The 12259-nt window shown below is 56.6% G+C and overlaps 1 protein-coding gene across 2 annotated transcripts in view; it reads left to right on the forward strand.

The window, feature by feature from the left end:
• The window catches only part of LOC136628559 (F-BAR domain only protein 1-like), a 138230-nt gene that overhangs the window by 94160 nt on the left and 31811 nt on the right, over positions 1 to 12259 (forward strand). For both annotated transcript variants that reach the window (XM_066604554.1, XM_066604555.1), the window contains one exon: positions 6453 to 6637. In XM_066604554.1, coding sequence (XP_066460651.1) covers positions 6453 to 6637 — 185 coding nt within the window. The remainder of the gene's footprint in view (positions 1 to 6452; positions 6638 to 12259) is intronic.

Here is a 12259-nt window from a genome sequence, read left to right on the forward strand (position 1 = left end):
CGACAAGCCACTGGAGACGGGACGGCAACCTGTTCGTCCAGTTCAGTGGCCCAAACAAAGGGAGCAAAGAGCCAAAAAACTCCATAGCCAGGTGGATCCGCCTGGCCATTAGAGAGTCCTATAGGGCCCCCCGGGAAGGAAATCCCCTTAGCTCTTAAAGCCCATTCTACAAGGGTAGTAGCATCCTCATGGGCCGAACATAGCTCAGCCTCAGTCGAGCAGATATGCAAAGCCCCCCCCTAAGAAAATAGAGAAGAAATTATAGAATATTTCCCCTCCCAAAAAAACCCAGTTAGGGAAAAAATTTAAGTTTAGCTCCTACCCCGGCAATTCGTTAGAATCCACTGAGGAAAGTGGGGAAGGGGGGGAGCTTTTAACCTCTCAGTATGTTCCTGTCCGATCAGGAGGAGGCAATCTCAATTGGTGCTGACGTGGAGACTCCTGGAAACCCGATTTATCGGGTAGGTATAATCTATTTTTTTTTTGTTTTCCAGGTCTTATCTGTACTTAACCACTTAGTGACCACCCCATAGTGTTTTTACGTCCTGCCTAAGTGGGCTTCAATCCCCGAGGATGTAAAAACGTGCTTGCCCTGGGGATTAAAGCCGGGCGGGCTCTGGACTTAACAGCTCCAGGCTGCCCGCTCCTGGAGGTAGCCGACAACCTGGAGCTGTCATTGGGGGCCACGGGAACCCTCCCCATATGCGATCGCCAGTATCAACCAGATACCAGTGATCGCATTAAAGTCAATAGAAAGTTTAAAAAAAAGGTTAGTTTCAGCTCCCCTTACTGATCGGAGGACGGGGTCGAGTATCCTCAGCTTCCCTTACAGATCCGATGTCCCATGGTGTTCTCGTCCTCCAGGACCTGGTGTCTGTGCATACCCGCCAGGCGGCATTACATCATGCTAGTATGAGTAGATGAGAGCACAAGCTGTCACTGGGAGCTGCTGTATACATACATACACACACACACACACACACACACACCATCTGTAGCGCGCCAGGTTGTGTGTGTGGCGCGCTAGAGATAGGTTGTGTGTGTCTGGGGGGGGCGCGCTAGAGAGAGGTTGTGTGTGTCTGGGGGGGGCGCGCTAGAGAGAGGTTGTGTGTGTCTGGGGGGGGCGCGCTAGAGAGAGGTTGTGTGTGTCTGGGGGGGGCGCGCTAGAGAGAGGTTGTGTGTGTCTGGGGGGGGGCGCGCTAGAGAGAGGTTGTGTGTGTCTGGGGGGGGCGCGCTAGAGAGAGGTTGTGTGTGTCTGGGGGGGCGCGCTAGAGAGAGGTTGTGTGTGTCTGGGGGGGGGGCGCGCTAGAGAGAGGTTGTGTGTGTCTGGGGGGGCGCGCTAGAGAGAGGTTGTGTGTGTCTGGGGGGGGCGCGCTAGAGAGAGGTTGTGTGTGTCTGGGGGGGGCGCGCTAGAGAGAGGTTGTGTGTGTCTGGGGGGGGCGCGCTGGAGAGAGGTTGTGTGTGTCTGGGGGGGGCGCGCTAGAGAGAGGTTGTGTGTGTCTGGGGGGGGCGCGCTAGAGAGAGGTTGTGTGTGTCTGGGGGGGGCGCGCTAGAGAGAGGTTGTGTGTGTCTGGGGGGGGCGCGCTAGAGAGAGGTTGTGTGTGTCTGGGGGGGGCGCGCTAGAGAGAGGTTGTGTGTGTCTGGGGGGGGCGCGCTAGAGAGAGGTTGTGTGTGTCTGGGGGGGGCGCGCTAGAGAGAGGTTGTGTGTGTCTGGGGGGGGCGCGCTAGAGAGAGGTTGTGTGTGTCTGGGGGGGGGGCGCGCTAGAGAGAGGTTGTGTGTGTCTGGGGGGGGCGCGCTAGAGAGAGGTTGTGTGTGTCTGGGGGGGGCGCGCTAGAGAGAGGTTGTGTGTGTCTGGGGGGGGGCGCGCTAGAGAGGGTTCTGTGTGTCTGGGGGGGGCGCGCTAGAGAGAGGTTGTGTGTGTCTGGGGGGGCGCGCTAGAGAGGTTGTGTGTGTCTGGGGGGGGCGCGCTAGAGAGAGGTTGTGTGTGTCTGGGGGGGGCGCGCTAGAGAGAGGTTGTGTGTGTCTGGGGGGGGCGCGCTAGAGAGAGGTTGTGTGTGTCTGGGGGGGGGCGCGCTAGAGAGAGGTTGTGTGTGTCTGGGGGGGGCGCGCTAGAGAGAGGTTGTGTGTGTCTGGGGGGGGCGCGCTAGAGAGGTTGTGTGTGTCTGGGGGGGGCGCGCTAGAGAGAGGTTGTGTGTGTCTGGGGGGGGCGCGCTAGAGAGAGGTTGTGTGTGTCTGGGGGGGGCGCGCTAGAGAGAGGTTGTGTGTGTCTGGGGGGGGCGCGCTAGAGAGAGGTTGTGTGTGTCTGGGGGGGGCGCGCTAAAGAGAGGTTGTGTGTGTCTGGGGGGGGGCGCGCTAGAGAGGTTGTGTGTGTCTGGGGGGGCGCGCTAGAGAGAGGTTGTGTGTGTCTGGGGGGGGCGCGCTAGAGAGAGGTTGTGTGTGTCTGGGGGGGGGCGCGCTAGAGAGAGGTTGTGTGTGTCTGGGGGGGGCGCGCTAGAGAGAGGTTGTGTGTGTCTGGGGGGGGCGCGCTAGAGAGAGGGTTGTGTGTGTGTGGGGGGGGCGCGCTAGAGAGAGGTTGTGTGTGTGTGTGGGGGGGGGCGCGCTAGAGATAGGTTGTGTGTGTGTGTGGGGGGGGGGGGCGCGCTAGAGATAGGTTGTGTGTGTGGGGGGGGGCGCGCTAGAGATAGGTTGTGTGTGGGGGGGGGCGCGCTAGAGATAGGTTGTGTGTGGGGGGGGCGCGCTAGAGATAGGTTGTGTGTGGGGGGGGGCGCGCTAGAGATAGGTTGTGTGTGTGTGGGGGGGGGGCGCGCTAGAGATAGGTTGTGTGTGTGTGGGGGGGGGGGCGCGCTAGAGATAGGTTGTGTGTGTGTGGGGGGGGGGGGCGCGCTAGAGATAGGTTGTGTGTGTGTGTGGGGGGGGGGGCGCGCTAGAGATAGGTTGTGGGTGTGTGGGGGGGGGGGCGCGCTAGAGATAGGTTGTGGGTGTGTGGGGGGGGGGCGCGCTAGAGATAGGTTGTGGGTGGTGGGGGGGGGGCGCGCTAGAGATAGGTTGTGGGTGGGGGGGGGGGGCGCGCTAGAGATAGGTTGTGGGTGGGGGGGGGGCGCGCTAGAGATAGGTTGTGGGTGGGGGGGGGGCGCGCTAGAGATAGGTTGTGGGTGGGGGGGGGGGCGCGCTAGAGATAGGTTGTGGGTGGGGGGGGGGGGCGCTAGAGATAGGTTGTGGGGGGGGGGGGGCGCTAGAGATAGGTTGTGGGGGGGGGGGCGCTAGAGATAGGTTGTGGGGGGGGGGGCGCTAGAGATAGGTTGTGGGGGGGGGGGGCGCTAGAGATAGGTTGTGGGGGGGGGGCGCTAGAGATAGGTTGTGGGGGGGGGGGCGCTAGAGATAGGTTGTGGGGGGGGGGGCGCTAGAGATAGGTTGTGGGGGGGGGGCGCTAGAGATAGGTTGTGGGGGGGGGGGCGCTAGAGATAGGTTGTGGGGGGGGGGCGCTAGAGATAGGTTGTGGGGGGGGGGGGCGCTAGAGATAGGTTGTGGGGGGGGGGGCGCTAGAGATAGGTTGTGGGGGGGGGGGGGCGCTAGAGATAGGTTGTGGGGGGGGGGGGGCGCGCTAGAGATAGGTTGTGTGGGGGGGGGGCGCGCTAGAGATAGGTTGTGTGTGGGGGGGGGGGGCGCGCTAGAGATAGGTTGTGGGGGGGGGGGGGCGCGCTAGAGATAGGTTGTGGGGGGGGGGGGGGCGCGCTAGAGATAGGTTGTGGGGGGGGGGGGCGCGCTAGAGATAGGTTGTGGGGGGGGGGGGGGCGCGCTAGAGATAGGTTGTGGGGGGGGGGGGGGGCGCGCTAGAGATAGGTTGTGGGGGGGGGGGGGCGCGCTAGAGATAGGTTGTGGGGGGGGGGGGCGCGCTAGAGATAGGTGGTGGGGGGGGGGGGGCGCGCTAGAGATAGGTGGTGGGGGGGGGGGGGGCGCGCTAGAGATAGGTTGTGGGGGGGGGGGGGCGCGCTAGAGATAGGTTGTGGGGGGGGGGGCGCGCTAGAGATAGGTTGTGGGGGGGGGGGGGCGCGCTAGAGATAGGTTGTGGGGGGGGGGGGGCGCGCTAGAGATGGGTGGGGGGGGGGGCGCGCTAGAGATAGGTGGTGGGGGGGGGGGGCGCGCTAGAGATAGGTTGTGGGGGGGGGGGGGGCGCGCTAGAGATAGGTTGTGGGGGGGGGGGGGCGCGCTAGAGATAGGTTGTGGGGGGGGGGGGCGCGCTAGAGATAGGTTGTGGGGGGGGGGGGGCGCGCTAGAGATAGGTGGTGGGGGGGGGGGGGCGCGCTAGAGATAGGTGGTGGGGGGGGGGGGGGCGCGCTAGAGATAGGTTGTGGGGGGGGGGGGCGCGCTAGAGATAGGTTGTGGGGGGGGGGGCGCGCTAGAGATAGGTTGTGGGGGGGGGGGGGCGCGCTAGAGATAGGTTGTGGGGGGGGGGGGGCGCGCTAGAGATGGGTGGGGGGGGGGGCGCGCTAGAGATAGGTGGTGGGGGGGGGGGGCGCGCTAGAGATAGGTTGTGGGGGGGGGGGGGGCGCGCTAGAGATAGGTTGTGGGGGGGGGGGGGCGCGCTAGAGATAGGTTGTGGGGGGGGGGGGCGCGCTAGAGATAGGTTGTGGGGGGGGGGGGCGCGCTAGAGATGGGTGGGGGGGGGGGGCGCGCTAGAGATAGGTGGTGGGGGGGGGGGGCGCGCTAGAGATAGGTGGTGGGGGGGGGGGGCGCGCTAGAGATAGGTGGTGGGGGGGGGGGCGCGCTAGAGATAGGTTGTGGGGGGGGGGGGCGCGCTAGAGATAGGTTGTGGGGGGGGGGGGCGCGCTAGAGATAGGTTGTGGGGGGGGGGGGCGCGCTAGAGATAGGTTGTGGGGGGGGGGGGCGCGCTAGAGATAGGTTGTGGGGGGGGGGGGGCGCGCTAGAGATAGGTGGTGGGGGGGGGGGCGCGCTAGAGATAGGTTGTGGGGGGGGGGGGGGCGCGCTAGAGATAGGTTGTGGGGGGGGGGCGCGCTAGAGATAGGTTGTGGGGGGGGGGGCGCGCTAGAGATAGGTTGTGGGGGGGGGGGCGCGCTAGAGATAGGTTGTGGGGGGGGGGGGGGCGCGCTAGAGATAGGTTGTGGGGGGGGGGGCGCGCTAGAGATAGGTTGTGGGGGGGGGGGGGGCGCGCTAGAGATAGGTTGTGGGGGGGGGGGGGGCGCGCTAGAGATAGGTTGTGGGGGGGGGGGGGCGCGCTAGAGATAGGGTGTGTATTCCTGATCCAGGAATTATTCTGACTGTCATTATCGAGTCGGGAAGGAATTTTTTTCCCCTGAAAGGGCAAATTGGGTCCTCCCTTTCTGGGTATTTGCCTTCCTCTGGATCAACAAGGAGACTGATACAGGCTGAACTAGATGGACATTATCTTCATTCAGCCTAACATGCTATGTTACTATGTAACCATGTCCTTAAGGGGTCAAAGTAACATTGACCTTTATGCAAGGGGCCTACATTAGCTACAAAAGACCAACCGTGGGATACAAGAACATCTGCACCAACTTCCAGTTGTAGAGCTTTCATAGAGTTATAGGGGGCCTGTAGTAGATAAACTGGGCCCTTAATGACCTGACATGCCTGGGCCTTAATCAGTAAATAGTTTCATCTTTACTCTTCTGCATTTAAGCAGTCATCCCACCTTTATTCTTTTTATTGGCATCATTTTATGAGGCCTTATTTTGGGTGACAGAAATGGAATGAGGCTCGTTAATGACTTCCTATTTAAAAAAAAAACTTAAATGGAATTATGTAATCACTGGATGGGACCCCTAAAACATATAGGACCTTTTAATCATTAAATGAATCAGTGACTACTTAAATAGAATCTATGTGCAGACTTCTAGTCCTGTTATTTGGCTCCAGCGGTATAATAGAGGTCTTGGCATTGATTGGCTCTGTTCATATTTTTCTTTTTCGGCTGTTGGAGGTTTACGTCAGGATTATTCCATCATGTGCATCTCCAATGGAAAGCTGTGACAAATGCCGCTGTATAGACATATATGCCCATATGTTACCCATTCACTTGCCCTCACAGAGGTTCTCGTTTAGAAAAAAAATTGCTGCAGTACATTAGCTAAGTGTATGTTAAAAGGAGACTCTTCTGGCTAATGCTGGTGTTTGGTGCTTCATAGATGCATTTGGCCAGGGACTTTCCTGTAGTGTGAACAAAGACAAACTCCCCTACATAAGATGACTGCTGACCTCTGACTTTCTTTAAAATTCTGAATGGGTCCGTAACTCTAATTTCATATCCATTCCTGAGTCTATCTTTACAGGATATCACTGCACCGTTCTTCCTCTTAGATGCTTGGCTAAAGGGGTGCGAGTGAGCGCTCCTACACCTGCTCAACAGCCCCTAATTTCTCAATAGGAAGAACAAACTAGTAGTATTGTTTTTACCTTAACCAAAGCACAGGAGATTCCTCAGTGGCTTGCTGCTCCTCTAGTGATTCAGATTTTGATGATGATGACGATGAACCACGGCGTTATAGAATTCAGATAAAGCCCCCCCAGAGTGTCGAAAGAGAGGAAGATGAGGAAACTAAAATGAAGAGGCTGAGAGACACAGTGGGATGCATGATTCAGCCGCCCACAGCTGTGGTAAATCTAGTTTGAATAATGTTCTGTCTGTATTTTTTGTTTAAGTTGTATAAGGGGACCTTCACACTCGGATCACGATGTCGTTGCGTTATTTTAAGATGAATGTCAATGGGACTTTCTAATGTTAAAAAACGCATTGCAGAAAAATCGCAAGTTTGCAGTTTTTGTGCGATGCATTTTTAACATAAAAGTCCTGTTGACATTTGCGTAAAAAAAAAATGCAGCAATATCGCGATTGCAAGTGTGAAGGTATCCTAAGAGGGGCATACTTGCAGTAAAGGGGACCCTGGTTGAAGGACCTGGGCTGGCTCTAGTGAAGCTAGGAATTGGGTTGGGTTAGGAGCTTTGGGGGTGGGGCTTTTTGTATTACATGATCGGTGGGGCAGGAACCAGCAAAATGAATGAGCTGAAGCTGTGCTGTGTGCAGCTAAGGCAAAATACATGTGTTTGAAATGAAAAGGATGAAGTGGACTTAACCCTTTCCAATCCACTGTCTGACGTCTAAAGACATTATGATTTAAGACTGTACAGCTCCGATGTTGGAAGACGTCCGTCGGGGTTCTCTTACTGTATATTGCCAGCCTCTCTGCTGTCGGAGCCTATCCAACGTGTCACCTCATGCAGTACTGGCTTTAGCCAGCAGATAGCGCTGTTTATAACAGCAGAAAAAGAGTAAGCCCCCTAGGAAAACCAGAATACAAATTGGATTGGAAAGGGTTAATGGGATCAGTAGATGAGTAGTGCCATGTATGTAGCTAACAGATAATATACGACGGCAGCAGCTAACATGGTTGGAATTCAGAAATATGAGTCAACATATTAAAATATGCTAAATCAAATGTTGCAGTATATCTTTCACACCACATGAATTCATCCAGGTAACTGGGAATCCTGTCTTCTTGTGTGCCGTTCATGCGCTTGAAAACCGATTTTGCTCGTTTCCAATAATTTTCACTGTTGTTGGTATGAGCGCCCGTGAGCTAATCGACAAAATGTCTGCTGTGATTGACAGTTTGAGTCATTATTTGGCAGTTGTGTGACGTTTCGATACGCTGCCCCTTCGTCAGAAATTATCATTGATTCTGGAGCGATGACTCTCTGAATTATTGGCAGCAAAGTAGCTGGATCTCTTTTCGTGACAAAAGTGATGAAACCTTTTCGATTCTCAACATCATAGGCTCCAAAAATCTATCGGTCCTGATGTTGCAAGTTGCAGCCGCGATGATACTTTGCTTTCAGTAGAAGAGACTCGTCAATTTGCACTTCTTTTCCTGGGCCGCCAAGCTGAAGAGGCTCCGCTAATAACTTCAGTATGCGCGCAATATCCAAATGCTGCATGGTTGTTTGCTGAGGCGTTTCAGTCGCCCAATGGAACACTAAATATAGGAATTTGGCGGGCGCAATTTCTCGTCCGTATCATTGGGGGCCACAGCCTAGACCATGGGATATAGCCACTGCCCTAGAAGGCGACACTAAGCAAAAAAAAGTGTTAGCTCCTCCCCCCTGGCTATATCCCCCCTGCAGGCACTCAGCTAATTAGTCTTTAGCTTAGTGTCTGCTAGGAGGCAGACGTGGCTATTCGCGGGAATCCGGGGAGTCAGGGCTTTTCCCTGGCTCTACTGGCCTCCCGGGGGACACGCAGGCAGGGGGTGTCTCCACCACTTCTGCGGCGTCTCACCAAGAGAAGAAAAAGGGGCCTGACCCTGCAATGCGCATTCGCGTCGGTTACCCGCCAGCCATAGGGCTCCTCCTCCCTGGAGTGGCGCACTTTCTGACTAGTGACGCATAGGGGGCAGCAGTGCTGGAGACAGGTCGACGTGTGGACAGGCTGTGGCTTCCCTTGCAGGACGCAAGGTGCCTCAGGAGCGGACGTAATGGAGCACAACGGGCATCATGATGGCAGCGGCAGCAGCAGCTCTCCTGGCAGCAGGGATAGGAGCACGGCATGCTAGCAGGACGCCGGGGCACTGGCTGGGCAGGTCACTTCCGCGCGGCGCTCCGGGAGGCGGGGCGCCGACGCTGGGCCGGAAAACATCACTTCCGGGTCGCGGGCGGACTTCCGGGGCAAGCCACGCCCCTCCGACCGCGGCAGACTTAAAAGAAGCAGCCAGGCAGAGGAATGGCCGCTCTCAGCAGCAAGACACTCCGTTTGTCTGGCGCTACGGAGCCCAGCACTGTACGCAGCATCCAGTCCTTATACGGCCCTGCACACTTTTGGCTACAGAGTGAGCACCCGGACAGCAGCAGCACCTTCTGTAACGGGCACCAGCAGCTGTAGCAGCACCGCAGAAGTTTCTGCCACACACCTGCCAGGTCACCAACGCTACTATTTCCATGTGGTGGACCCACGTCGACACCTGACGGCCTTCAAGCTTCAGGACCAGAGGCTCCAGCTGGATCAGGGGAACCGCTAAAACAGCTGCTAGACCGGGTAAGCCCTGCTAAGGCAGCACTTCGTGGTATCTCCCCTCCCCTGTCCCCCCTGCAGGTACTCCTGTGGCAGTACGTAGCATCCCGTCTACCCTGAGGTTTTCTGTTTTGCCATGTCTGACCCTAGATCAGAGGGTTCCAGCCCGGGCAAGGGGAGGGTGAAGCATTACGCTTGCACAGCTTGCAGCGTTAAGTTTGCCTGCGGTCAAGTCGACCCCCGCTGCGCTAAGTGTACCACGGCACGCGCGGTTCCAGGGATCCCGGTGCTCCCCGCCGCCCCTGTGGAGCCAGGGCCCGAACCCCAATGGGCAAGGTCCCTGGCTGCTGCCGTTTCCAGCCTGGCCACATCTTCTGCGGCGATTTTACGCCGCTTAGAATCCAGCTCAGAAGTTTCCTCTTGGGAATATGCGCGCGGGAGGGCACGCAAAAGAAGGAGGTCCCGCAGCAGCTCGCCATACCAGGATGTCGTCTAGACCCTCCAAGTCTAGGCGGTCCAGAGACTCTCATGGTTCCCATGGGTCCAGGGAGTCCGTCCATACTTATCACAGGTCAAGGCATTCTTCGCGGTCCCGGTACTCTGCAAGACCGGCCCGGGCTCGCCATGACTCCCCCCGAGCATCGTGCTCGCGGGCTTCTCGGGATACGGCCCAGAGAGCAGTGGATCAGAAGACGATGAACGCTCCGCGGTCTCGTCTGCTTTTGATCTGGACGACTAACAGGTTTCGCAGCTGGCAAGCCTAATGGACAGCCTAGTAATAGCTGTAAGAAAAACCCTCCAAGTAACAGAGGAACCAGCAGAGACGACTCCTTCCACGGTGTCGTTTAGACGGCAGAGTAGATCGCGACAGGTCTTTCCAGACCATCAGGACTTCGCGGACGTCCTTAATAAAGAATGGCAGAGCCCTGACAAAAAATTTAGGCAACCTGGGAAAACTTGGGAAGTTACATACCCATTCCCAGGGAGTCTGAAAAAGGGTTGGACGGTACCCCCGGTAGTCGATCCGCCGGTGTCACGGCTATCTAGAGGCACTGCGTTGTCAGCAGCCGAAGTGGCAACTCTGGCTAATCCTCAAGACCGAAAACTGGATACATTGACAAAATCAGTGTTTCAGGCTATGGGCACCGCCCTGCAGCCGATCTTCGCGGCCGCATGGGTCAGTAAAGCGTCCATAGCCTGGTCTAAACAGCTGCGGAAAGACATTCTGGCAGACGCTCCACCTAGTGAACTACTGGAAGCAACAGACCATATCATACAAGCAAACAAATTCGTATATGCACAGCAGAGCTAGATGCAGCTAAGTTCGTGGCTCGAGCGTCCACCGCATCTGTCGCGGCAAGGCGAACTCTCCTGTCTAAAGAGCTGGTCAGACGATTTCAGCATCCAAGGTGGTCCTAACAGAGTTGCCATTTGAGGGAAATAGGCTCTTTGGACCTAAGTTAGATGACTTGATAAAGGACGCCACAGGCGGCAAAAGCACGTCATTGCCGCAAATTCCAACAAGAAAGGAAAAGGTTCCATTGAAGAGGAAACCGTTTTTTAGGTCCTTTTCGGCGTTTCTCGTCCCGTTCTGGGTCAGGGCAGTGGTCCCAATCTAGGAGGACCCCGACAGACACAAGGAAGGGTCCAACCTTCAAGACGAGACAAGCATGGCGATCCCAACCTGGAACATCTAAGGCGGCGGGATCAAAGAACGTGACATGAGGCTCCGCCCCCACTCAGTGTCACCAGGGTGGGGGGTAGGCTCTCCCAATTTCAGGAGACATGGTGGAGTTGCGTGAGCGACAAGTGGGTACAGGAGATCGTGGCATCCGGGTACGCGATCGAATTTGGACTTGCAAAACGAATTCTGTGGCAGTCGCGGAGTGCCTGCCACTCCGGAAGGAGTAGCCAACCTACAATTGGCAGTGGAAAATCTTCTGGCACAGGGGGTTGTAAAACCAGTGCCAGGGGCGCAAGAGAAGCAAGGGTTCTACTCAAATCTTTTTCTAGTGCCCAAAAAAGATGACAGGGTCAGGCCAGTACTGGATTTAAGGAGACTGAATCATTTCATCAAAACAAAGCATTTCCGGGTGGAGTCGATCAAATCCGTGATAGCCTCCATGCAGCCGGGGGAATTTTTGTCCTCAATAGACATCAAGGACGCCTACCTCCATATTCCGATTCGGGAAGCACACCAAAAATTCCTTCGTTTCGAGACACAGGGAAGGCATTTTCAATTCACGGCTCTAGCATTCGGCCTCTCAACTTCCCCGAGTGTATTTACGAAAGTGCTAGCAACAGTGATGGCACTACTCCATGCAAAGGGTATAGCTACCATACCTGGACGATGTGCTAGTAAAACCATCACGGGACTGCAACATCAGGAGTTTATGCGTCACGATGGAAACTTTAGAAGAATTTGGCTGGATAATAAACCACGACAAATCGTGCCTAATACCAGCACAACGGCTGGAGTTCCTAGGCATGATATTCGACACCAGCCAGCACCGAGTTCTACTGCCTCAAACAAAAGTAGACAAGCTTCTACACGGTGTTCGGTCTCTAATGCAAAAGAGGACGTTCACCATCAGACACTGTATGAGTATTCTGGGCCAGATGGTAGCAGCCTTCGAGGCGGTCCCCTTTGCCCAGTTCCGGTCAAGGATGCTTCAACATCTGATATTGTCCCGCTGGAACAGGTCCACACTGACCCTGGAACAACGAATCCGGATAACCCCTCAAGTCCGGGATGCATTGAAGTGGTGGCTGAAACCTAGGGGACTTCAGGTGGGACGGTCTTTGGGCCCAAAACAATGGATAGTATTGACGACGGACGCCAGCCGCTCAGGCTGGGGCGGAACACTGGGGGGCCGGTCTGTTCAGGGAGTTTGGTCTCAGAGAGAATCAATGTTACACATCAACAGCCTAGAATTACGGGCCATTTACCTGACTCTTCGACACTTCGGGTCCAGTCTCAAGAAGAAGGATGTGCGCAGCCAGACGGACAACACCACAGCGGTGGCCTATGTCAACCATCAAGGGGGCACACGGAGCACGTCGGTGATGGACGAGGTAGCTTGCATACTGACGTGGGCGGAGAATCATCTGAGCTCAATATCAGCAGTCTACATTCCCGGAGTAGACAACTGGGTGGCAGATTACCTAAGTCGGGAAACGGTGGATCCCGGCGAATGGGGGGTTACACCCAGAAG

The sequence above is a fragment of the Eleutherodactylus coqui genome, chromosome 5, assembly GCF_035609145.1.
Source record: "Eleutherodactylus coqui strain aEleCoq1 chromosome 5, aEleCoq1.hap1, whole genome shotgun sequence".
NCBI lineage: Eukaryota > Metazoa > Chordata > Amphibia > Anura > Eleutherodactylidae > Eleutherodactylus > Eleutherodactylus coqui.